This window comes from Syngnathus acus, chromosome 23 (assembly GCF_901709675.1).
Source record: "Syngnathus acus chromosome 23, fSynAcu1.2, whole genome shotgun sequence".
Lineage (NCBI taxonomy): Eukaryota > Metazoa > Chordata > Actinopteri > Syngnathiformes > Syngnathidae > Syngnathus > Syngnathus acus.
Window position 1 is genome coordinate 1111511 of NC_051107.1, and position 27687 is coordinate 1139197.

General features: G+C 43.6%; 1 protein-coding gene across 1 annotated transcript in view; it reads right to left on the minus strand.

Annotated features, from left to right (window-relative positions):
• Positions 1-1626: 1626 nt before the first annotated feature.
• snd1 (staphylococcal nuclease and tudor domain containing 1) overlaps positions 1627-27687 on the minus strand; it is a 106159-nt gene continuing 80098 nt past the window's right edge. Inside the window, exons 18-24 of the mRNA XM_037243732.1 lie at positions 24777-24918; positions 20136-20259; positions 19913-19982; positions 17923-18036; positions 12592-12795; positions 3578-3622; positions 1627-2282 (exon numbers count right to left, since the gene is read on the minus strand). Of these exons, the coding sequence (XP_037099627.1) occupies positions 2217-2282; positions 3578-3622; positions 12592-12795; positions 17923-18036; positions 19913-19982; positions 20136-20259; positions 24777-24918 (765 nt within the window). The 3' untranslated portion in view covers positions 1627-2216. The remainder of the gene's footprint in view (positions 2283-3577; positions 3623-12591; positions 12796-17922; positions 18037-19912; positions 19983-20135; positions 20260-24776; positions 24919-27687) is intronic.

Genomic DNA, 27687 nt, shown 5'->3' on the forward strand with positions numbered 1-27687 from the left:
ATGGGGCGTGTGGCGTTGTGACTGCTAAGCACAAAGGTGTTGCAGCACTAATTGGCGGCATTGAGGGTGGGCGGTGTCCGGGAGGTTACGGTCCATCCAGTCTTCTTATTGCACTTGACCATGAAGTCAATTTAATTCGGACGTCATGTTAATTTGTGAAATAAAGTAATAAAGTTTTCATGCTGCCTTAAGTTAAATAGCAAAAGTGTATTTAATGAAGGGACTTTTGAAGGAGTGGGTGTTTCACACAGAGTGGGACAAAGTGTGAAAATTAGTTTTTTCACAGTTACACTTAGTTTGGTATTTTTGACGATTGCAAAACTTTAAAAAAACACATGATGATTTGATTCACTGTTATGTTCTATTTTTTTTTATGGGGCAGTGATTGAGAACTGTGAATACTACCAAGCAACAAGTAGCTGGGCAAATATAAGGTGATCAAGAATGGGAAGCTAAGCTATGCTGCCGATTTATGTTTCTGCTATTGTTAAAAACATTACATCAAGGTTTCTCACCTCATATTTGATTTGGGTGTCTCTTGAGAGCACCTGGAAAGGAAAGAGCATGGCATCAGGGAGGGATGCTAACATGCTAATCAGATGTAGCTTGTTTTATTGGACGTACCTGTGATGCGATGTTGCCTTCGCTGACAAGTGGCAGCAGCAGTAGTAGAACGGTAAACAAGGCAGTGACGACGCCATCGCAATAAGTTCTTTTTTGTGTGTGCAATTTAAAAATCAATTTTGAGGCTTTGAATGCAAAGCTGAAAAATTAGTAACACAAATTAAGATCTTATTCAAACGCACCAACAATATAGTCATAACTTGTGTGACGCATGGCCAGAATGCAACATGAAATTAAAGTTAAGTTAATAAACAAAGTTCTTAAGTCAAATTATGAAAAAAAGTGTCATTCTGAACAATATGGTATGGTGGGGCGCTTAAAAAAAGAATTGATTTTAAATAAGAAAAAAATATATCAATAGAAAATAATTTACCAATCAGAGTAGAGACCAAAATGAAGACCGAAATAAAAAAAAAATAGAACGATAGGAGTATAGAAATGTAATGAAGGTGCAAAAATAAAATAACGCAAAGAAAGTTAGGGCCAAAACTACAGTAATATTCATAACGCAAAATAGTAAATTAAAGAGATAAAATTAAAACCCCAAATAAACTAAGTGTTGCGGTTAGCCTACCTCACTTTTATTTTTGCGCTATTTTAAGGTCAAAGCGTTGTAAACATGCCAAGGCAGCCGCTCGTTGATGTAGTGCTTCACATAAAGCTGCATCGGCGAGCTAGCCCCATTGGTGCGTTGAGCGGGGCCGTCCGTCTGCCTCGTCGCCGTCATGGCGGCATTCATGAATTATGCCGTTAAGTGAGCCGCTTTACGCCAACTGCGCTTAGCGTTCATTTCAGGCGAAACGGCGCATTTACTTCTACGAGGGCTCGTATTAAATGTTTATGAGTGCCTCCGCGTGGACGTGTTTTATTTATTTTTTATTGTTTTGGCCTGTAATGATAATTCAGTGGTTATGCTGCCACGCCGCGAGATTTACACGCAATCCCTTTTATAAATAAACGGAAAAAAAAAACCATTCCAAAATAAAGAGGGGGAAAGGGGTCATTTAGTTGTTTTTATTGAGGAGACAAATGCGAGACAGAAAAGATGGCTTGCCCGCCAATGTCGCTACAGAATGAAGATGGGAGAAAAGCCGCTGCATGGTGTCACTAGTTTTGACAACAACAAAAAAAATCGGCATCGCACGTTTACACTCCAAGACAAACAAAGACACCCTTTTTGTCCTTTTATTTCCTCGCTAAATTCATTGACATCGAGGTTCATTGGGGGAGCAAAGTTGTTATCGCAAGAAAAAACACAAATAAAAAGAAACTGAACATTAGTCCTTGAAGAAAAGCAGTGATTGGAGGAGAGGCCGTCGCTCAAACGCCTCGGAATTATCAAATAGCGCGGGAAGTGAGCGCAAACGACACTAGCGTGCTTTTTTCTCTCCATGATATTCACAATTTAAAAAGATAAGACTGAGCGTTTTTTTTTTTTTTTTAATTCATTTGTCCAGTCAGTCACCCCCCCCTCCCCCCAGTGCACCGCTCCCCCCAATATGTCCAAGTTGGTCTTTGGAATGGCGTTGATTGGATGGTCGATTTTTGTCGATTTTTGTCGTTTTTGTGAAAATTCTTATGTCGCATTGACGTTAGCGCCTGTAGCCAAATTCTTCGGCGTCGTCGGCGCGGAAGTCTCCGTAGCGCCAAATGTTGAGCTGGTGAAAAAACAAGTCACATTTCATTTGACCATTTCATAGACCAGTACACACACCAAATTATAACATCTATTCGAGGACATTTCTTTTTTTTTCTTCAGACGTTTCTTTTTCTGGTCTGCTTGGCTATTATTGCTGTGATTCATAGCTAATTAGCGCCTGTGCTAATTAGCACCAGTTATTAGAAGAGGAATCAATGAGCCATTTGTAGCGTGCATTTTCTTTTTAACGTTTACCCCCCCAACATAGTCTAGCGCTTCCCGCTATGGTAAGCAAAGACAGCGGCACCCCCACCTCCATCGAGCACCAGTCATCGGGATTGCGCCAGGAGGTGGCGGCAGTGAGACTTCACTTTGGAAATGAACCAAAGAATACGTACACTACAAAATGGCAACACGTTATAAAGAAGTCTGTTCTGAGCAGTTTAACTATTATTTATTGTATAGTTTTTACTCTGACATTATATAAGAAAATATTTATGATTAATGATTTTTTAGTGTGTAATAAAAATGGCATAAGTATTGATCCTGGTTATCATTATATATAGTTTCATGATTTTTTTAAAACATGTTTAATATTTTTTATACATATGTAAAACATGTACTAAGACTAATTATTTTATTACCTTATTACATAAATTGCAGAGGTGGATGAGGTTTTGGTTTGTTTGGGCTCAAATTTGACCTCAAATTTTAGTCATAAATATAGTATGTATAAATAAAACATTACAGATTTTATTTTTTTCATTTGAGCTGTGTTTTAGAATATGAAAAATTACCATAATTTTATTTTTTATTATTTTAAATATATTAGATATTTTACAATCTGTCTAATAATCTGTCTAAAGTTAATTTTTTTCTTAAATCCTCCATTATTTAAAAATTGAAGATCTAATTTTAGAGTCATTTGGTGCTATAATCAGTACGTTTGTGTTAAATAACTATGTGTGCGTGTGTTTGTGTGTGTATGGTGTGCGTGCAAATGAGTTTCCAATTTTTGGTACACATTCAAACGAACACCATATTTGCATTCCACGTTGTGTTTTCTCTTCCCCGAGGAACAGTATGTCACCTTGTGTCACGCTTGTTCCAGTTTCTATCTCCACCATGCACATTGTCACACTATGGACTGGCGCTAACTACTGCAACCCATATGGGGCTGTGTTGTATAGTGAAGAAAAATGAAGCCTGGGGGAGGACAGGAGACACCGCGGGTGCGCGTGTGTAACAGTAATTAGCATTAGCATATTAATTGTGGAACAGTTCTAATGTAGATTTTAAGCAGGCTGGACTCACCCTGGCACTCTTGGCGGATTCTTGACTGTTCAGGTATTCCTTTACCTGCGGGCAGAAGAGAGGGAATGCATCATACGTTAAGAAATTGGGATTGGCAAAATGGATAGTATTGAAAACTAGAATTTGCAATTCCTGAAGAAATTGCGTGTGAAGGTGAAGAAGTTGAATAAATATTTAAGGAATGCTGCAGAATGATGTTGAAACGAGTTGAATCAGTTGAAAAATGTAGAAATGAGAAGGGAAAAAGGAAATATTGGAGAAATGGGTGTGAATTTCAAAATAAAAGATGTGAAGTTTTTGGTAAGTTGTGGAATAGGTAGAAAAATGATGAACAGTTGAAAGTTGGAATGGGTTGAATCGGTTGAAAAATGTAGAAATGAGAAGGGAAAAAGGAATTGGGTGTGAATTTCAAAATAAAAGATGTGAAGTTTTTGGTAAGTTGTGGAATAGGTAGAAAAATAATGAACAGTTGAAAGTTGGAATGGGTTGAAAAATGTAGAAATGAGAAGGGAAAAAGGAAATATTGGTGAATTGGGTGTGAATTTCAAAATAAAAGATGAAAACGTGAAGATTTTGAATTTGGCAAGTTTGGGAATGTCCCCAATGTGATTTGAATGTGTTGAATTATGTGAATTTCAAACTGGAACAACGTAAATGTGAAATGTTGAATCTGCCATTAAGAATGAATGGGGCAAAATTCGCCGTAAATTTGTGAATTTTGCGAAAACGGAAAATTTTTCGAACGAAAAAAATGTAAGCACCCATGCCATGAATATTTGGAATAAGTGAAAAGTGGAACGGAGTGAATCGGTTGAAGTATGTGGAACTCGTTAAGCGCCAAAGAAAGTTAGCGGAAAGCTAGCGCAAAATGTTGTAGAATAACAATAGTGTGAAGGTCTTCACCTTCACACTAATAAGGCTTCAAAACATTCAATAGGGATATTTACACATTCCAATGGTGTTATGTTTGATTGATAATACTATCAAGTATCGTGATCTATTCATGATCAAATACTCGCATCACCTGCAACCGATGGGAGCCGGTTGCCGTTAGCGACGCTAACTGAAGTGCCTTCAAAGAAGCGCCACAAAATACAAACGTTTAATTTTTTTATTTTTTTAATAACTCCAGCATGTACACAAGGCTCTTGGAATATTTCTAATTATGTGCACGGCGGGAGGACGGTGTTCCTGTGCCGCCGCTGCCGCAACCGTTTAGTGTGAAAGGAATTGTTTGCGAGAGCGGGAATAAAAGAAAAAGATAAAGAAGACGAAGCAGTGTGGAGCATATTGACTGCTTCTGCTAGAGCAGCCTTTTAGCCTCGCTCAATGAAGCGCTCATGAGTAATAGGGAGGAAAAATAAAAGGGGGGGGGGTTAGCGAGTTAGCCTTTGAGCAGACGCGGTCTTCGTCACGAGGAAGAGTCGTAAAGAACACAACACTCCACACGACCAAGGTTTGTTGTACTTCTTGTCGAATGATAACAGTGAAAACAGTGGCGCTCTACATGTTACTAAAATTGCTTGCAATTTAGCTCCGCCCATCTGTCTCGTATACACACTTCAAATAGAATTGGACGCCAACCTCCTATGTCCGTTATTGAGTTTTTTTTGTCAGTCTACTCATGTCCACCAAATTTAGTGTTCATAAGTGTAACTGGCTTCAGGGGCTGTGAATATTTAAAAAAAACAAATTAGCCGAGTTATTACTGGTTATCAAACTTTGACGCCATGTTGCACCCACAAAAACCTTGAAGGCTATTTTGCATCAGTCTATGAGGTTTAACTTCGGTGGCAATCTTTGAGGAGTTGGTCTTGGAAATTGTCTCTTCAAACTGAGATGGACTTCCTGTATCATTTGATTTTCTTTTGTGGAGCTACTCCTGATAGATCTATTTATGCGCGTTTTGGTTTTGTTTGTTTGTTGTGAGGACATATTTCCCGAGTGAGAAGACCTGATTGGACAAACTAGCCCCACAATTAAAGAATTCTCGCTCCTGCTTAATGGAGGCGTTGTGTGTCTTATTATAGCAGCAGATGCGCTGGCATAGGCGCTGCACACTCTACACGGCGCTAACATCTGGTGCTCTTGTTCTCGGACTCGAGTGTTGCAGCGGCTGCGCGAGTCATCCGTCAAATCAGACTAAAAGAGATTTGTGGGGAGGTTGGCGGGGGGATGTAGTCATCGGGCCAGATGTCGTCGTAAAAGAAAAGAGCGAAGCAAGCACAATGAGCGCTGATGATCCCGCCGCCGTCTTCTATCCACCGACGTCAAGGACGGCCTTTCCAGTTACCGACAACTCAGAGAACCCCGCGGTGGACCGTTTTTCTCCTTTCAACGTGTTTCTAAAGCAGGCAAAATTGACAAAGGCGCTAAAGAAGGGCTAATCTGGAAATGACGTAAACAGAAAAGTTCATGCAAGTGCTCCTTTGTGACGAGGTTGAAGGGCCTTCAATTGAGGCAGAACGGAACAACAATATTGTGCAAAAGAATGCCAACAAAGAGAGAATTCATTCAAGGGTTGAGAAGGACTAATGAAGACTTTCAGTTGACGACGGAGAGAGAATTATGGAAACGTCGGGTCAAAGTCGACCCCTCAATAACGTCTCGCATTTTTGCAGAAATGGTAAAATCACTAGGTAAAAGCATTTCTACAAACAAATTGTGTGGACAATGTTGGAATTCAAGTGAAATTTTGAAATTTCTTAAAAGTCTGGACAAGTGGAAGGCAAACCGTATACTTTTGCAAACGTCGGAGGTGCAATCGTTCCTGCAAGCCGAGTGACAGACGCTGCAATTATGAGAGAGAGCTCGGCGAACTTGCCAAGCTAGCTGTTCGCCGAGCTGGCCAGCCGCCTCGTGCCGCATCCAGGTGGCGTTCTAAAGAGTGACAAATCGGCAGCGGCTTTTTGACAGGTTGTGCGCGATCTGGTGCGTAGGATTCGACCCAGCCCGCTTGAAAAACATTGCAAAGAAAAACACTACGCGAAAGCAGATTTTGTTAGTGACTAATCAAAGTCACGGCACTGGGAAGCCACTCGGCCATGAAGGGAACAACGTCGCGTGTCGGGCCTTGCTCATTAACAGCGATGACGATCAGACGATCCGGCTGCCAGACTCGAGCAGTCCATCTCCAACCAACCAAATAAAACAAGCCCCGCCGCCGCTATTTCCCTTTTCCTTTTTTTGTTGCTTTTTTATCGTTGTCCGTCTGACAACGCCTGTAGTTGAAATGGTTTGGAGTTGGCGTGTTGTCGGCACTCCCTGGGAGAGGTTCTGTCATTCAACATGGCAGCCGCATTAATACTGCAAGACCTGCGGCGGGGATTTTGGGCAGAGGAGAAGTCTCCTCGGGCAAATGCTTTGATATCAGCTGACCACAGCAATGTGTTAGAACCTCCATTTTAATAGACGGATGAGCCAGGCTGCCATTTTACATCACAAACAACTTGTGGTTTTTTTTTCCTTTTTACTGTAGTATTTGAGGTGCCCTGACGGGGCCTTGGTGTTCCTCCCAGCGAGGCTGTTGGGTGGGATCAGGCGCTGTGCTGGGAATGCGCCATGACAAGCCCACCAGCATGTGCTCACACGAAGAAGGGTGGGGTGGGGGGGAGACAAATGAGAGGGAACATTCTAGACTAGGCTCCCACCCCCCTCAAGGGCACTGTGAAAATAAAAACACACAAATATGGAAGGCAGACATTTTACATGCTGCTGTGTCTTTTTTTCCTCATTTTCTTGTCAGCAAGGTCATAAAAATAAAGTTTCCTAACAGTGACCCTGAGGAAGTAAAGTGATTTTGAGTTTTCTCAGATATCTTCCTATTTAATAACTATTTCTTATATAAATTTGTATCTTCAATATAATGAATTGGTTGATTCAGTCGCTCCACTTGAGTGCAATAGCTAAAGATGGAGGCCGTGAAGCATTTCCACCCGATTTGAGACCACCTCTTGGGCAGATCTTCCAGATGTCAATTGTCTGATCTCTTTGCAAAGATAACTCAGGTTATTTTACCTGCAAAATTTACTGCAGGAATTTGCCACCAAAATTTTTTTTTGTTCCCAAAACAGGCCATCAGGAGATAAACTTTGGACATCCCTGCTACGTGTTTGACTTCCAGATGTGCATCCCCTCAACCGTGTGTGTGTGCACGTGTGTGTGTGTGAGAAAAGTGGAAAGGGTCAGGGAGGACATGTCCGAAGGGTCTTTGGGGACAGAATGGGACTGTATGTGTGAGCAGTCAATAGCAGGCAAGCAGAAAATGTCCATTAAAAGGCCCCCCGCATCTCTAACTCTGGCTTGTAAATTAGGTATTGAGCCATTGGTGGAAAGCGGTCATGCTGTCCGACATCCATGACACTCAGTGTCTGTGTGTGCGTGTTTAGTGACAGGATGGAGGGGAGCGAGGGGGGTGGTCTTGATGAGCTGTGACAGGCACTGGGGTTGAACAGCGAGGGCAGCGACCTGAAAGCCTGTCAATTGGTGTTCCGGAAACAGCTAAAAGCCATTTATAGATGACATGCGAGTGTGGGTGTCGGTTGGGAGCAATCGTGATTCGGATAACCCCGAATTTAACTCAAAGTGCACAAGTTTTAATACCGGGTTATTCCGACATTGGGGTCAATGCATGCGGAAGCAACAGGTGGCGCTCAAAGCTTAAGGCCTATTTTGCCAAATAGAGGCTGGAAGAACGGCATGTCTGGTAAAGGCACAATATATTGCGCAAAAATCCGAACGACTTGGAAACTAAAAAGGGATGGACAAAAGAAAGAAACATTTTTTTTTTTTTTTTTTTAAATACCAAGTTAAGATTCATTTGGGAAAAGCCAACCTGCCTTATAAAAAGATCCAAATTCCCATGTGACAAGCAGCACATTCCAACTGTGATTAATGGAAGGCGGCATCCCTGGAGGCATCCTGGCATATGCGTGCATCCCCTTTTCCTCTCATTTCCTGTATGGATTCCACACGTGTGCTTAACACTTCCCACCACCACTCTCCCTACTCTGTTGTTCCATCCTGCCACCAGCCATGACTGCAATCATGCCGCGTCGGGACTTCCATGATACGCCGGGGACTCGGCGATGAAGAAACAAGTCGGACAAATGGCGGGGTGGGATGCCCTTTCTGGCCCCTCAAAGCTATTCACACGAATAGCCAAGTGTGAATATGTAACATTTCCCAAGGCGCTAACTTGCTAATGCTATGCCGACTATCAGCTTTCTAAATAGACATATTCACACATTTGGATGAGTTGTACATTAATATACTCGATCTGTATATGTTCACGCCGGAAACATCTCGATCAATGCGGCAAGGCCCTTTGTTCAACATGATTGATGATAACTGAGAGAAGGACCGCTGCGTCTTTGTATCGGATTAACAATTAGCACGGAGAGAATCATTAGCTTGTAGCACTAATGAACTTTTGTTTGCGCTAACGGCGGTCAGCGGAGTCAAGAGGTGGAATTTGTTATTTCGTTTACGAGGATCTAAAAGAAATTGCGTGGCTGCTCGGTACAATATTAGCAATAAAAGTAATTACATATAAAACGGCATACACAAATAAAATTTAACCAAGCAGATGCTAGCGGAAATAGCGCGGGCTACGACGAGCAGGGGAACAACCAGGAAGGGTTTGCCAACTAATGGCACATTTTTATTGTCCATTATGACACTAATTTTGCTTTATTTGAGATTTATTTTAGCTTTATTCTCCAGTGGTAAACTTCTCAACTACTTATGTTAAAATCGTACACATTGCTGATGACTACGACTAAAGGGCTCGACGGGCATCTTTCTATTTTAGCAGCGTCTAGTGTCGACAGTGCCAAGACAATTTAAGGATAGCTCAGTACATTCACTGTGCCAGAGTGAGTGGATTCATTATGCCTGTCTCAGGTCGGGCAAAAAAAAAAAAAAAATGGGACAGACTTAACAACTCCAGTTGCCAAGTTGACTTCGCATATTCAAAAAGGAGAAAAGTTTCTTTCCTCATTTGGCTTATCGAGTTTGGGTCACCGCTAGTTTTTTTCCCGTCGATGCTCTAACACCCCAGAGAAAAATCAATGCGCACTAACACTTGGAATTTAATCTACGGGAACGAAATAGCATTTTATAAATAAAAACAGCAGCTGCCACAAGAGAGTGAGCGGATCAATTATATGCTTAACGTAGCTCCAAATCTACTAGATAATCACATATATTTTTTATTATGGAGCCAATCAATAGCAAAATCGCTTTTTAAAACTTAAAGAAAAAAACTAATTAACTGAAGAAGCACAATGAAGAAGTAAATTGAGCAAGATTCCCTAAGTTGGCTAACATCAAATAGATGTAGATGGCAATATTTTTCCCGCCCATTGACACCGCTCACCCAGATCCATATTTTTTAAGACTGCATTTGAAACTGAAGAGGCCCCCGGCTGACCAAATGAGCCCATTTTCATTTGTTCTACATGCAGTATTGTTTTCTGACCATTTGATGTGAAGGGATTCCCCAATATGCGCACCAACAAATATAGATTGCTACACTGTATCCACACTTTGACATCGCTCAGCAAGATTGCTTTTTGTTTTGGGGAGTGGCTCTGAGCCTCAGTAATGAACCCAGATGATGAGTAGTAGCCTCTCATATAAAGCAGCTGGTTTTACAAGACACAGCGTGTTGGCCACTGTGCTGCTGATGCACCAAAACAAGCAAGAGCTAGCCAGGTGTAATGTGCGCTGCGTCAAACAGTGTTACGGCGGCATAAAAAGGGAATAGCGTCCATCTGCTCCGAGTGTCACGCGGCAGGTGCGCAACGACGACGCATTGCGTGCCAGATGCGGGCAGGATTAATCTTTACATTAGGACGGCCTGCATCTGCTGTACAGTCCGTGAACGCTAATCACGTGTATGGGACATGAGTGCTAGCGACTCTACGCGCTGATTTGTGATTTTGTACGACAGCGGCGTATTTATACGGTAATCCCGCACTTTATGGGGCGCACACCTCTGGGTCAGGAATATGACGCTTTTGTGGACACGGGTCGTTTCAGAAAAAGGACTGTTTATCCTTTGCTTCCAGATCGCATTTCACGTACTTATCCATATGGCGGACAAGCGGCGTTAACCTTGAGCGCGGCCGCGACTCGACTGGCGAGCGGCGTTCGGGCGCGACGGCTAAACGGCGGCACCCATCTGTTACGCAATGTTTAGCACGACACATTACGACGTCGTCGTACTTCGGGTAATGAGCGAAGACCAGAGACAAATGACAAAAGTCACCCGAGATGAGGCTCAAGAGAGTTTGGGAGGAGTTTGCTTGGATAGCAAGGTTTTTAGTGTTTTATTATTTTGGCTAGGTGAGATCTGTTCAGTTGGATCAGTACATTTTCACATTTTTTAAAATAATTTTTCAGATCATACACGAGTGACAAATATTCACAGATTTGTGCAACTCCTGGTCAGACTCTGTTCCTATCCGTATCAGTTGTGTTTTCCTTTCTTGTTTTTCAAAAACATTCAAACGTGTCTTGGGCAATTATGCTATTATGCTAACTAGGAATGGGTAAGTGTCAGTACCTATGCTGATCCCAGCCTTCTTTCAATTCCTTAAATTAACAATACATTAGATTTGTCATTAATGTGTCCAATTTATTCAGTATTTTGTGGTCTTTAAATCATTTTGATCACATTTTTACTAACCGGTATTGTCATATCAAACACAGTATTTTGTTTTGTTACCCGCAGTCAATGTACAAACTTTCCTTCCTCCCCAATTCTAACCAACTGTAACGGTGAAAATACAGCAGATTGTTGCCGTTGTACCGGGAGCAGAGGAAATAAACAAACCTTATCAGTGTGTTTTTATTAACTTTCCCTCTAGTGGGAGTCAGCGATGGCCAGCGGGTGTTGTACATCATCCGTGGGATTGACTCGTACTCCATTTTAAAGCTTTCAAGTAGCATCATCTTCGTTTTTTGCGCCCGTACAAAATGAGCGAGATCTTCTTTGGAGCCGGGAAGCGGGGCGGAATTACGAGCAGGGTGGCTTACTTGCAAGTACGTCGGCAACGCTGCAGCTTGTTAAAGCTTTTTCCGGATTGGAATATGGTTGAGGGGGAAGGGGGTGGGTGAAACGTCGGAGGGACTGCAGAAACCGACGCGGAATACTAAAGAGAAAGCATTAAATGCAACCAAAGCAAGCGGCTCAGCTTATTAGACCGTGTTTTCCGTCCTTTGTCTATTAAGTCCATTACCTCCAGACCACATCGTGATCCTCTGGCACCTCTTTAGCGCCAAGAGGTCGAAACAATGATGCGAAGGGTTCAGTGAGGCACTTCAGTACACGTGGGGCCGATTATTCGTCAAAGAAACACCTATCAGTCATAACCGTATACGTTTGAGCGTTTACGAGCAATTAAGACGCCAGCGGACATATTTCTCCGCGAGCTCGCCCGTTTACATTTTTTAACTAAGTGGCAGAGTGACTGATATTGGCGAGCATTCGCCGGCTGTAATTGCAGACATGTAATTTTTCTTTATGTTAATATACCAGAGTGGGTCCATGGGGGAAATTATTTTAACGACCAGAAAAGTCAATGGGCAACATAGCGGCGCTGTGAGAAAATGTTTGCGGCAAGTCCTTTCTGATATGAAATAATAATGGCGTGGATGGAAATGTGCTCGTTATCGAACCGGCAACACTTAAGAACTCAAGGGGGCCATTTGCAAATGGTGGTTGCACATGGTATTGATTTATGCAAAATAAATAATGTATGCGGCCGTAAATGGCAAATAACGGTAAAAACAATCGGCAAACATCGGCCATTAGGCTATTATTTTGAGCGATGTTTGAAGAGCCATGATTGGCTGATGTAATCGGTCGGACGATTAATCGGCTGGGCCCTACTCATTAATAATTGTAAACTCTCCTTTTGGCAGTTAACTACGACATTGTACGAAAAAATAAACCATACAGCCTAGAGATAATCCACAAAGTCAAAACACGAGCATGCGACACTGACCATCTTTTGCAGGTGCTTCTCTTTGCGTACATCTACCATGACCAGACCCTCCTTGACCAGGCCAAGGCCAACGTCGTCCTTGGTGTCGCCAAACTGTATTGTGACGTGAGGGCATGTGACGCCAGAGTACTCCACGTTGAGCAGGCACTGGCTGTTGTGGATGTCGCGCACCACGCAGTCCACCACGTCAGCCCGGGCATCTTCCTACAAAAACGGACGAGTCGAATTCAGAAATAATGCCGTGTTCAACCAATATTATACACGACTCAGAAGTTAAAACAAAAACGACATTTTGTCAAGCAGATGCTAAATTTAATAATCTCCGAAAGTAATTAGAAAGTTCTCCCAAGTATCTTAAAAAGGTTGGGCAGTTTGAGCTCATTTCTGTTTTATCACATTTTAATGTATATTTTCGGCTCCTCATGCTAACTAACCAATGATAGCTAAATCAAAAACACTGGAAAACAAAAAGAAAAAGCCATCGCCACTTTAAGCCCATCAATCTCCTCCCTCCCCTCCTGCCCTGGTCTTGTCTCCATGGTAACCCCTTTCCAGCAAACTGCCCTTGGATGTGTGTTTGTGTGTGTGTGGGGGGGGGGCATTTCTGAATGTGCACTCAGATATTTGATTAGGTAAAAGATAACGAGTCCTTCTGAAAAGTGTGACGGTGTAAATGACAGCAATCAACAATCAAAATGGACACATTGAGTTGTACCTAAACAAGTGTCCAGCGTGACCATTTTTTTGTTGTTGATTTGGTTCTCGTGCTACAGCTTCCTTAGTTTGTTTTGATCTATTTTTTTTTAAATCATTTTAGATCTGATAGAAATTCAACTTTCTAATCAACTGTTGACCTATTAAGGATATTTGAGTTTGTGCTGTTTCAGAATGTACTCAAAAGTCAAACAAAAACAACCAACGTGTTTAACCAACGTTTACCAAAAGTTCGTTTGAATGTTTGCGTAAAGGCTAATACCAAAGTATTAAGAGGCTTGTTTATGCAAAGTTCTTTCAGCTTTTTAACGGGTTGTTTTTCCTCCGTCGGTTGTCATGGTGGTTACACAAAAGTGTCTTTTTCACTTGAACTCAAATGAACTGAAACGAAGTGTTTCTTTGGTTACATCAGTATGTAGAAGCTAAAAATAGTAAAGCACAGATAAGGATGTCAAATAATTTTCTAAAAGTTGTTTTGGAGGCTGACTGGAATGCTGGATGACTTTTTGACTCCCATTTCGGGGGGAAATTTCTCTTTCCTGTCAACGACGTTATGTCTCTAACTCGTTCAAATCGAAAGAGTCCCAATTAAAGCACTTGTTGATGCTTGATGGTCTCAGCCGTTCTAATGTGCAAATGTTTTCATGACATTCAGAGTGCTCGAGTAAAAAATCCTCTTAAAAGCCAGAATGTCGTTGACTTTAATCGCTAATTAATTGACATTTTGTGTTTGTTGTAGAACTTTCACTTGGTTTGATTTATGGAGTCAGTGCGACTTAGCAGTGCGGCTTTGACAAGGCCGTCTTATTTAAAGAAAATAATAATCATTGATTTTGTAGTACGTCACCTTTATAAGCGAGCTACTTTGATAAATTAACCCAACTGAGTGCAGCCGGTCAACAGAATCAGCGTTGTCGTGGCAACAATGCCCAGCGTCGCTGACTTTTCAAAAGGTGACTGCTTTTATTTCTGTCCAAAAGCAACAGCTGGAGAGAGTGATGTTTATTTGCCGCGCGGCGTGAACTCTCCGCACCCGGGAAATGGACGCCTGAGTGTACGCCTTTGCGGAGGTGAGGGTCGCACAAGAAGATAAGGTGGGTGCGACTTGGCCAGCCGAGAGCGACTGTCAGCTTGCAAGTGTGTGTGTGTGTGTGTGTTTGCAGTATAGGTGACGCCTGTGAGCGCTGCAACAGATGGGCCACTTTAGCCGTCAGGAGATCCCACGTGACAGCATGCTTCAACACTCAACACACACAAAGACACCAAGTGACCAAGCACATTTTGGATACATACACCATGTTTATAATTATGCAAATGGGACTTTTTTTGCCCAGATTTTTATAGTCTATGCTAATGGCCTCATCAAGTCATTAAAACATAATCAGAATGTTTTTAAACAAACCTTTCTGTGATAACAGGTTTTTTTTCTAAAATTAAAAACATCTAAACAGGTCACGTTAGATTCTAACATTGGGGCTTTCTTTGAGAGCAGCTTGGAGATTTTTTCCATCCGTTTTTTTTTATTTTTATTCAATGTTTTACCAGGTAAGCCAATTGAGAACACTTTCTCATTTACAATGGCGACCTGAAGGCAAGGTGTGTGAAGTGTCTTGCCCAAGGACACAACGACATGTGACTGACAGAGCTGGGATCGAACCGCCAACCCTTCATCCATCCATCCATCCATCCATCCATCCATCCATCCATCCATCCATCCATCCATCCATCCATCCATCCATCCATCCATCCATCCATCCATCTTCTTCCGCTTATCCGGGGTCGGGTCGCGGGGGCAGCAGCTTTAGGAGGGACTCCCAGACTTCCCTCTCCCCAGCCACTTCATCCAGCTCATCCCGGGGGATCCCAAGGCGTTCCCAGGCCAGCTGAGAGACATAGTCTCTCCAGCGCATCCTGGGTCGTCCCCGGGGTCTCCTACCGGTAGGACATGCCCGGAACACCTCTCCAGGGAGGCGTCCAGGAGGCATCCTGATGAGATGCCCGAGCCACCTCATCTGGCTCCTCTCAACGTGGAGGAGCAGCGGCTCTACTCTGAGTCTCTCCCGGATGACCGAGCTTCTCACCTTATCTCTAAGGGAGAGCCCGGACACCCTGTGGAGGAAACTCATTTCGGCCGCTTGTATCCTGGATCTCGTTCTTTCGGTCATGACCCATAGCTCGTGACCATAGGTGAGGGTAGGAGCATAGATCGACCGGTAAATCGAGAGCTTTGCCTTTTGGCTCAGCTCTCTCTTCACCACGACGGACCGGTACAGAGTCCGCATTACTGCCGACGCTGCACCGATCCGCCTGTGGATCTCGCGCTCCATCCTGCCCTCACTCGTGAACAAGACCCCAAGATACTTGAACTCCTCCACTTGGGGCAGGATCTCATCCCCGATCCGGAGAGGGCATTCCACCCTTTTCCGACCGAGGACCATGGTCTCGGATTTGGAGGTGCTGACCCTCATCCCGACCGCTTCACACTCGGCTGCGAACCGCTCCAGTGAGAGCTGGAGATCACGGCCTGAAGAAGCCAATAGCACCACGTCATCTGCAAAAAGCAGAGACGCGATGCTGAGGTCCCCAAACCGGACACCCTCAACGCCTCGGCTGCGCCTAGAAATTCTGTCCATAAAAATTATGAACAGAATCGGTGACAAAGGGCAGCCTTGGCGGAGTCCAACCCTCACTGGGAACGAATCCGACTTACTGCCGGAAATGCGGACCAAACTCTGGCATCGGTGATACAGGGACCGAACCGCCCTCATCAGTTGGCTCGGCACCCCGTACTCCCGAAGCACCCTCCACAGAACCTCCCGAGGGACACGGTCGAACGCCTTCTCCAAGTCCACAAAACACATGTGGACTGGTTGGGCGAACTCCCATGCACCCTCGAGGATCCTGCCGAGGGTGTAGAGCTGGTCCACTGTTCCACGGCCAGGACGAAAGCCACACTGCTCCTCCTGAATCCGAGGTTCGACCTCCCGGCGGACCCTCCTCTCCAGCACCCCTGAATAGACCTTACCAGTGAGGCTGAGGAGTGTGATTCCCCTGTAACTGGAACACACCCTCCGGTCCCCCTTCTTAAAGAGGGGAACCACCACCCCAGTCTGCCAATCCAGAGGCACCGTCCCCGATGTCCACGCAATGCTGTAGAGGCGTGTTAGCCATGACAGCCCCACAACATCCAGAGCCTTTAAAACTCCGGGCGGATCTCATCCACCCCCAGGGGCCTTGCCCCCGAGGAGTTTTTTAACTACCTCAGTGACTTCGACCCCAGAGATTGGAGAGTCCGCCTCAGAGTCTCCAGGCCCTGCTTCCACAATGGAAGGCGTGTCGGTGGAATTGAGGAGGTCTTCGAAGTATTCTCCCCACCGACTCACAACGTCCCGAGTCGAGGTCAGCAGCACGCCATCTCCACTGTAAACAGTGTTGACTGTGCACTGCTTCCCCCTCCTGAGACGCCGGATGGTGGACCAGAATTTCTTCGAAGCCGTCCGGAAGTCATTTTCCATGGCCTCGCCAAACTCCTCCCACGCCCGGATTTTTGCCTCAGCAACCGCCGAAGCCGCGTTCCGCTTGGCCATCCGGTACCTGTCAGGCCAAAACCGCCCGATAGGACTCCTTCTTCAGCTTGACGGCATCCCTTACCGCCGGTGTCCACCAGCGGGTTCGGGGATTGCCGCCACGACAGGCACCAACGACCTTACGGCCACAGCTCCGGTCGGCTGCCTCAACAATGGAGGCGCGGAACATGGTCCACTCGGACTCAATGTCCCCCGGGACGTGGGAAAAGCTCTGCCGGAGGTGGGAGTTGAAGCTCTTCCTGACAGGGGATACTGCCAGACGTTCCCGCCAACCCTCCAGTTACTAAATGACCCACTCTACTGCCTGAGCCACAGCCGCCACAGTCCGTTGAACTTGTTAATTTTTAGACAGCATCTGCTTGAATCATTTGTTTTGTATTAATGATATTGTTTGGTTATTTGAAAAATAAATGTTAAAGTGACATTTTCTTTTTAGATTTATTGGTACAAAAATTAACCTCTGCTACCACAACAAATAGAACAAAAGTACCGAAGATTGGTGCCAATGAGTACTGGTATCAAGTCCCACGTACTGTGAATCAGAACCCAATCGGTTCAAATGTGAATGTGACCCCCAGAATCTAAAGACAACATTCTGATTGATACTACAATTGTGAATTCATCTGAAAATCCAGAGAAAACTGGTTACTTTGATTTTATATTTATATTCTTAAAAATATTTTTTTAAATATGCAAAAAATAATAATAAAGCAATATTTTTATGGATAAATAATTATAACAAATTGCACTTGAAAATTAAAAATAATATAGAATATTAAGATAGGTTAAATAAAAATGATACCAATACTGAAGGATGTTTATGTATTGACGGGTATAATAAATGAGAAGTGGTTTGGAAAGACAGAAATATAAAATAAACAAAAAATACATTCATAAACATGATCCTCCTCAACCTTGCGTGTCTTGTTCAAATTTGAGCGTGTTGAATTGTGTTTGTACCCACTCAATGTCAAATGGATTTGGTTATGCTGTTCCGCCCCAAAACAGAACATCTATTTTTGTTACTTACGTCCTGCGGCACCTGGATGTAGGCGAGGGCGTACTCTGTAGCCTGTGCCGGCAGCGTTCTGGTGCTGAAGGCGGGCGGGATGGTGGCGAGGCGGGTGGACGACACGGTTTCTCTCTGGCAACGACACATATTGATTGTGTTTATTATCGTCATTTGTGTCAAGCTTCCAATTCGGGGCCGGGTGTCAGCTGGGGGTACACGAGGCTTTGGCAGCTGCCGGAGAGCCCGGAGTCAAAAAGCCGACGCGCGCCAGTCAAGTACACGCTGAGACAATACGGCAGCCGTGACAATTAGCCCTGATTGCTGTGATTATGCCTCTGAATAAAGACATTTGAGTAATAAATGAGGCAGAGCTGTGAAAATAACTTTTTTGTGTCTGTGTGGGAGGGGGGGGTATGATCCCCCCTCCCCACAATGGAAATGGCATGTTGCAAATGATGACAATTAGTAGCTCACGCTGTGTGTGTTTTTTTAGTCACTAGCAATTTGAATTTAGTTCCCCAAGAAAGTTGAATTTTAAGTGATATCTTCTACAGGACTGTCTCAGAAAATTAGAATATTGTGATAAAGTTCTTTATTTTCTAAAATGCAATTTAAAAAAAAAAAGTCATACATTCTGGATTCATTACAAATCAACTGAAATATTGCAAGCCTTTTATTATTTTATTAATGCTGATTATGGCTTACAGCTTAAGAAAACTCAAAAATCCTATCAAAATATTAGAATATTTCCTCAGATCAAGTAAAAAAAAAAAAAGATTTATAACAGCAAAACAAAATCAAACATTTGAAAATGTCTATTAATGCACTCAGTACTTGGTTGGGAATCCTTTTGCACGGATTACTGCATCAATGCGGCGTGGCATGGAGGCAATCAGCCTGTGGCATTGCTGAGGTGTTATGGATGCCCAGGATGCTTCAATAGCGGCCTTTAGCTCCTTAGCATTGTTGGGTCTGGTGTCTTTCAGCTTCTTCTTCACAATACCCCACAAATTCTCTATGGGGTTCAGGTCAAGGGAATTGGCAGGCCAATCAAGGACAGTAATGCCATGGTCAGTACACCATTTACTGGTGGTTTTAGCACTGTGGGCAGGTGCTAGATCATGCTGGGAAATGAAATCATCATCTCCATAGAGCTTTTCAGCAGACGCCATAATCAGCAATATCAAATAATAAAAGGTTTGCAATATTTCAGTTGATTTGTAATGAATCCAGAATGTATGACATTTTTGTTTTTTTAATTGCATTTCAGAAAATAAAGAACTTTATCACAATATTCAAATTTTCTGAGACATTCCTGTATACAGATACAGAATCCTATGGACGCATTCCCGTATATTGCAGCTCAAAGCAACACGAGCAAATGTTTCACCAATCAATGAGCTCCTAAAATAAATGCTTGAATTCTCTTAAATGGGTGACATGAACAAGATAGCACAGTGTGACAAAAAAGTCTGTCCGAAAAAGCGCGCCGCTCCTTTAACGAGGCGCGTATATTAGACTAACGCAATCAAGTGCACTCTAGAGTCGAGAGGGAGAACACCTTCAACGTTTGCTACCAATCAAGCGCCTTCAGATTTATTGACGTCGTATTAGAGACTCGCACGGCTGTTGTAAATGTGTCTCTTTTGAAGGAAAAAGGAGACAAAAGCCCTTTGTCGGAGTGGACAGAGACAAGGTGATGCCCCAATGCATTGTGGGAAGTGACCCAGAGCACACTGGATAACGAACGAGGAAGAAGTACCTTGGGTGATGCCGTAAAAGTGCACTGGTTCGCGAAATGAGTCACACCCAGCCATAATTCAGGAATGAGGTTTTAGAATTATCTCAGTTTTCCAATACAACCATCGCGCTAAGCATAGCATAGCATAGCATAGCATAGCATAGCATAGCATAGCAGGAAAACTCAAATCAAAGCGGTCCAACTCATTTTTCGAATGTGCTAACTATGTAATAAATAGTTAAAGAAATACTGTTTTCCGTCACTTACGTTGCCGTAGTCGATGTAGAAGACGTGCACTTTTGCCGCCGACTCTACTTTCTCCACTCGGGCTCTGTACCTGCAGGGGATAATATTCCTGTCATTATTCTCTTCGCTTCGCAATTGCATGTTTTCCACCTGGAGACAACTCTGGTTATTATATTGCAACCACAAACGCATGAGCTGATTGGAGCGGTCCATAGTGAAGTCCTGCTTTGATTCCGACACCTACCATTCACCATCGGCGAACTTGGCTATGCAGAATTCGCCCCGGCGCGGAGCGTAGGCTCCTTCTACGGGGGGCTGGGTGGCGAGCTCTGCTCGCATGCTCTCCATCAGACTCTCCAGCTGGCTTCCTAGCGGGGCACAAAGTGATTGACAAGAGAGAGATGTTGGGTGAAGCTATTTCGGTTCAATCATAGGGTAATTTATCAGGATTTCAAGAAAACCGGGAAGGTAAGCACTTCAAGAGGTCCAGCAACCTACCGAGACAAGGTCCCAAAATAGCTCAGAACCAATTTGCTAGGAACACTGAAGCAGCAAAAAAAAAATCTGGAGTTTTGGTATGCTGCTCATACTGAATGCTTGCATGTGGTTGGAAAGTGTGTCGAGTCTGCAGATGCATGAATCAAAGATGCTTGTTAGCCAAAGAGCCTCAATGTCAGAATACAGACATAATATTAGATAAGTTCCTTTGGAAAAGGCGCCCGAGTCGCAGATGTAAACACATGGCAAGTTGCATGGCAATGAGTCTTGCAATTACTCCCACATTGCGTTTCTTAAATCTGGCGGGTTAATGCTATGCGCCCTCATTTCAATCTGCCCCCAGGTTACCTTCGCAAACGCAATGTTTGTTTTTGGAAGACGCACCCAGCGCATTTGCTCGGGTCATTTGCGGCGACCGCGTGTCGTCATTAACACCTTGAGCGGGGAGCGTATATAAATAGTTACGGCAGGGTTATCTTCGTCAAGACAGGCGGCATAATTTTATTAACTTCAATCGGGGCTTTGCAAGGATCGGGAGCCATTTTGGAGAGCGGGGCTACGTCAACGATTTACAAAATGGCGTCAATCTTTTTGACGTATCTATTTCCGCTTTGTGTCCAAAGGGACGGATACATGAACCTTGAGAGAATGCTATTGGTTCTATTTATGTAAATGACAAAGCACGTCCAGATGGAGAATAAAATGGACAACGCAGAACTCAGTTTTGGGATAAAACTACAAAGCAAAAAATATAATACAGTAATCCCTCGTTTATTGCGGATAATTGGTTCCAAAAACCACCCGCAGTAAGTGAAATCCACGAAGTACGGTCACCAACAAGCATTTGGAGCAATCGGCCGACTTCCTCACATGCTTCCTCAATTTCGAAGTTTTATTTTGACTTTTTAATTGTTTTTCAATTTGGAAAAAAATCCGCTATGTAGTGAAGCCGGGATAAACGAAACGCGAAGTAGTGAGGGATCACTGTAATAATAATTCACCAAGCTTGTAAGTTGGACTCAACTTTCTACATTGACTTCTGAGTGAGTTTACAGCGTCCAACGCCACCTCGGGGCCATAAATAGCCGGCGCCTTGGCCGCCAGCGCTAACATGATTATTACAGCTTGGAGTGATGCAGTCAAAGGCCGCTGACAAGCGTCGCCATGGTTCGCCGCCTTTAACGAGACGATTTATGACCCCTCGCGTGCTTCTGGAGATTCACTCCGGCCACTTCCCGAGTCAAGTCCTGTCACGTCTGCTCCCAACATAAATCCATCACGGTCAATGTCTCAGAGATATTCAGCGCCTTCAAACCAAACATGGATACCCTTGATTGGGAAAATGTGAAGGACTCCTGCTAATTACAACACAGATAATTCGCCTAACGGTGAGTGAGATTTGTTGCTGTTGAAATATATTAAAAAACGACTAAAATAAAAAATCGTTTGGTCTTTCAACCCTAAACAGGATCGATTAGGCTTTCCCGGCTGGCTCCATCCTGTCGAATGCGTGTTTTCTGACATAAAGAACCCTCAGACCTGGTTGCCTCTTGGCTCGCATTATTCACACTTCCGCCTTCTACGCAGAGCAGCTGTTCATCACCTAATGAAGCCCCCTCCCCCTCCCCTTCCCCAACGGCCCGTCCGCTTCCAGGCAGGTCGCTCTTCAAAGCCTGAAACCCCTTTCCCCATCTTTTTTTAATCTCGACTGTTGACTTGGAATATATTTCAGGCGTTATGCGGCGGGCGATTCATCAATGGGGAAGCGGCGAGCCTGTTGCTCTTTTGGCCTTATGTCTTATCGGGATTATTTACCTGCTTTGGCTTTAATGACTTTCATACATGGCGCTTAATAGAATCCCACGCAGCCTTGGGATGTGCGGAAAAAGGCCACGGGAGTCCCAAGTGGGCTGCCCCGCTCTCTCTGCAAGGATGTTACGCTTAGATCTCGAGCTATAATTTTCTTCCATACATCACATTATTTTTCTCTCTCGATGTGACAAACTGAAATGTTTGCATTTGTCTGTCTTATGTTTGCATTTTTTTTTTTTTTAAAATCACCGCTGGATTAATTTGCCTGGAGCACACATTGGCCATCAAACATTGATCATGTGATCGCTACTAAGCTGTTGTTGCAGCGCAAATTGTCACGATTGAGCTTTATCCTCCTTAGCGGGATGCTCGCTCGTTTAATTAGAACGCGCTTATTCTCTAAGTCAACATTCACTCAACTACGAGGACTACGACTTGGTGTCTTTGATAAACAGCTGATGTGGCATCCAATATTCAGACTGCAGGCACACACACCATGCCGCTAAATACTTAATAGGCTATATTTAGCACATTATTGTTGTTGTGGTTTTTTAATGAGGTTGGCAGCGGAAAAGTAGGGGTTTCTATTTGCCGGTCGCATTTACTTGGAGTGGCCCGTGTCTTTGGAGTGCGCAAGGTCGCAGAGATCTATGCGGGTCCCCCACTCCAGACAGTAATTACATATAGCCTACAGAGAGAGAGGCCAACGCCGAGGGAAGAAGAAAAAAAAAAAACTTGGGCGGGGTTGGAATGGTGTGATAGCCCTTTGAAGGGGAGATAATGTGTGTGGGGAGGAAAGTGAGACAATGCCAGATAAATGAGTACATTAACAGATAAAGAGCCGTCCAATGAAGTGAGGATTAAGGCGCGCAATCCCTCACGCTTGCTGGCGATTTGGCAAAGAAGAAGAAAAAAAACCCCGCTCCAAACGTGAAATTAATCACTTATCGAGCGCGTGTAAAGATAGCCATGCATGAAGAAAGCTGCACTTATGAGTTATTAAAGGGGGAATAATTAAAATGGGAGGGTTGGGTTCAAGAGCCGAGTTGGCGTGACCCGCTGAGGGGATAAAATGGGAATTTTCTCGAAGTCATTTGACAATCGCTAGGAAGATGAAAGTGCTGAGGTTATTTGGTGGGTCTGCACGTGCCCGCTCAAGTGCAAAAACAGCTGTGAGGCCTTTTCAGTTTTTCTTTATCAAGCCTGCACAACACAGTGATGGAGCTCGGTAGCATTTTTAAATCAAGCCCCTAAATCCTTTTTAAGTTTGTAACATAAAATTTTGTAGACATGTCTATGATGAGTAGACCCACTAAAAAAAGACACATTTTGGTTTCAGGTGTCCATTTTAGGGGTCACTAGAATTTTTTGTGGGTAGAGCCTGGTGGCAAATTTTGATGACTCTCCCCAAAACGGGAAAATCTGAAAACAAGTCTCTGCCGAGTGCCACGTCACCGTTCCGTAACGTAATTATACAGTACGGTGCTCGGCTGCCGTGATTCTACAACAACACTTTGATGTGCTCTTCAAGGGCTTGCTATGACTTAATGCGGCTTTGAGCGAGCGTCAGCGAAAACGAAAGCGACCGAGAGAGAAGGAAGGACGGCGGTAGGGGAGGCAGGGCCAGTTCCCCGATGGGGTTTACGCTCTCGGACAAAATCTCTAGGGCAAGTCAGTCTTTGAAGGCCTTAAAATGGCTGCTTTAAACCAAAATGGCAGACTTCCTGGGCCTTTTGGAATACAGTCTCTGGACATTTTTGTAGGTCTACTGATAGACAAATTTCATTCGAATAATTTCCAACATTTCTGTAATTTCAAGTCAGCCTTGATAATATAAAGAAAGATTTCAAGCGTGCTCAGGAGCTACTCGGTAAAACACTGCTTGATCATAGAAAATGTTTTAATGCGTTTGATACTACTATTCGTAGCGAGTCATTAAATCCATGTGCCTCGTGGCAAATGACGCTGAAGGCGTCAGCCGCTCACTTCAATCGGAATAGCAGGTACTGCACGTGGTCCTGGTTTTTATCCTCGTGTTTACACCTGGAGGGGGAGCGGAAGGTCGGGCTAGCTGTGTTAGCCGCAGGCACGACTGGGGGCCTTTCAACCTCCTCGTCGGAGCCTACAGCAAGATGATGAAAAGATGATCAGTCGCATGTTTGCGCTCTCAACCCATTGGTTTTGTAAAAGTGAACAAATAATACTCAGCCTGAGTTTGTTGTCACTTGTGGCGGGTGCTACTAATCTAGAATTATCCGGGGAGGGGCGGTACGGAGAGGTTTTTTGGGTGAGGATGCGAGGGGGTTGGGGGGTCGTACTGAGCACAACACACCAGGAGATGTATTACGTGCGCATTCATTCATGTGAAAACATACATCAGCCGGTGTGGGTGTGCATCCAAGCGGGAGCAGCAGGGACTGTTAGTTCTCCAGTCACAAGCGACGGGGTGATGGATTCCTGTCATTGCATCGCGATAACAACAAGCGGCATGTCTATGGCTGCGGGAAATTGGGGTTCTTTTACTTGGCCTGGTGTTTAAAGGCGAATAAAAATAAATGGGGGAGGAGGGACGTACCTGTCTCTACGTCTTGGGTGTACAAGTGGAGCATGTCGGTGATTTCCGTGACGTAGACGGGCTTGTATTTAGCCACGCGCTCTTTCTCCTCGGACACGTGCACCACTTCCTCCTTGGGCTTCTCCTCGTAGTTGGCCCACACCTACAACACACGAGACTCCACATCACACACAAGTCGATGTCGCCGTTGCAAGAATGAGAGAGATTAAAATGGCATGAAAAGATGAAGGAGATTACATTCTCCATCATGTCGGAGGAGACGTGGGTGTAATGAATCGATTAATCGTTTCATTGATTCCTAAGAATTGTCAGTCGTGTGGGATCGGTTGAGTCAAAATGGAGTGCTTATCATATTAATAAATATGTCTTACAAGACATCAAGTCATATCAAATGGATGTATATATTATGCATGTCCTTCAATAAGTCAGAATTATACAAAAAGTGATGTTTTCCGACATAAAAACTACATATACATAAAAAAATGCCATAAAATGGTTCCTTGCTAGTCATTAAAATGTCTTCATGTGGAAAAACGCCTCAGTACACTAAAAATAGCGCCAAACATTTTGTCAATGAAAAAAATGTCTTAGTATATACATCATTAAAAAATGTCATCATCAAACATGTCATAATGATGTCTTGCAATAATACATGAGGGAGTACCTAATATTGTGGACAGTTAATCACACAGCATAACAAACAAATAACACTTTGTTTCTGCGTTAGTGGAAAAACAAGAGTAGCCTTATTTTGATGGAAGTGTGTGTGTGTGTTTATGTTACGATTGAGTGTAAGCAGGTTCCATTCTTCCCGCATTGAGGTTACGTCTCTTTTGGCTTCCCAGGGAGAAACGGGAGGGCAGGAGGCTCATTAGGAAGAAGTGCTTCGCCGGCGGCCACGTATCAAACCGCACAGATGCCAACTGATGTGTGTGTGTGTGTTTACTGTACAAAGAAACCACGGTGGCGGGTGCTTGTTAAGGCAGAATGCAGCCGTTGTGTACTCATCTTTAAGAGCAGTAAAGCATGTGAACACACACAAAAGGTGAAGGGGAAAAAGGATGAAAGCGAGCTAATCATTTTTCGGAACTGTATTCGCGCTCTCTCTCCTTTTTAAAATATTACAGCAGACGGGCGCCACCCCGAGCAGACGACGCAACCTTTCTTTGGCGTGATTATTGCGGCGCAAACGAGGCAACGCTAAAGTTTGGAGTTTTCCATTATTTTTTTTGTAAGCCTTCTGGCTAATGAGAGATGGGGCCGCGACGAACAATTAAAATCAATTATTCATTCCTCATCGTCGGTGGAGGTGTCGCAACCCTGGAACAGGGGGCAAGGGGTTAATTAAGACGGGGGAAAATGTGGCCATGCGTTGTAAACTCAGGGATCAACAATGAAGACTTTGATTCAGACAGGTAGCCGTGATAGACTAACTTTGGATGAATTCCCGAAGTGTCAGCTATGTGTGGCAAAGATTAGGCCGGGTCACCATTCATTAACCTGCTGACCATCACTAGGGCTGCTCAGGTGGGTGGGATATAAAGTTGTTCGGGCAAATTAATGAATGGAAGATCACAAAAGGACGATAATAGATGACGAACAGACATGAATGCAAAAAAAAAAAAAAAATCACTATCACATATTTTTAGAATCGATTATTCCATCGATTAATAAAATAATCTCATACAATTGTATTTGCATTAAGATGTATTAAAAACATTGACAATAATTACTGTTTATTAACAAATTATTTTTGTTTATTTGGTATTATTTAGCGATTTGAAAAAAAAAAAAAAAAAAAGTTCAGCAATATGACGCAAAAACGAAAAGGATTGTTTTCCAAAGCAGATGTTAGCAAATATCTTGGTGAGACACAAAGATAAATCAGTCTGTTTTCATGAAGCACAAGAGAAATCAGAGAATTACTTTTGCCATCTTGAAATCAGAACATTTTGACAATCTTTAGTCTCTAAAAGATTACTTGATTATTAAAATGTGAGGCGATTAATTTGATGAATTTGTTTTCGATTAATTGATTTATTTTTACCCCTAAACTACAGTACGCCACATACAACGTCTTAATTATAGCCTTTCATACGATAAGCCACCTTCAAAAGTATTGGAACAGCATTGTCACTTTCTTTCTGTTGCATACTGAAGACTTATTTGGGTTTCACATCAAAAGATAAAATAGTAGAAAAGTCCAGTTTTTATATGATGAAGTGTTTTAAAGTTACATTGAAAACGTGCTTTGGACTGTCCTGGGAGTGAATCACGAGAAACGCTGCGGTGTGCACGCACGCGCACACGCACGCGCACACACACACACACACACACACACACACACTGCCCAGGGCTGATGACCTTCCGTGAGCAGCCAACCATCCAGTTTGTTCCACTCGAATGCAGGTATGTGACTGCTGCTCTGCAACTGCAGCCAGATGCTCCAGCCCAGCCAACGGCTGAGAGACACCAGCATGCAGAGACGACGGACAAAACCAGAGTGACAAAAAGCGCTACTAACAGAGGCCGCTCAGCTCGCCCTTCGGAAACTCCCGAATGACCCCAGCTTTTGTTTTGACGTCCGACGCAGCCATTTTGACAGCAAAGCAGGCGTTCTTTTGGGTTTAATCATCTCTGCCGCCGAGGACGCGCTAATCTCACACCTCCGATGCCAGACTTTAGCACTTTTCAACAGCAGGGATGCCATCAAAGCCAACAGATGAACCTATTTTTTTTTGTCCAACGTGTTAAGTTATTATGACAACCTTTAAAGTGAACGAGCACTTTCTTTTTCTCACTAACTTAGGGAAAGGCCTCTTAAGTGATGACTCATTTTTAAGTGCTAAAATGAGGGTTGGGAGAGTGACCGTTAATAACATTTAGCGATTGTTAGTAGGATGTAATTTTG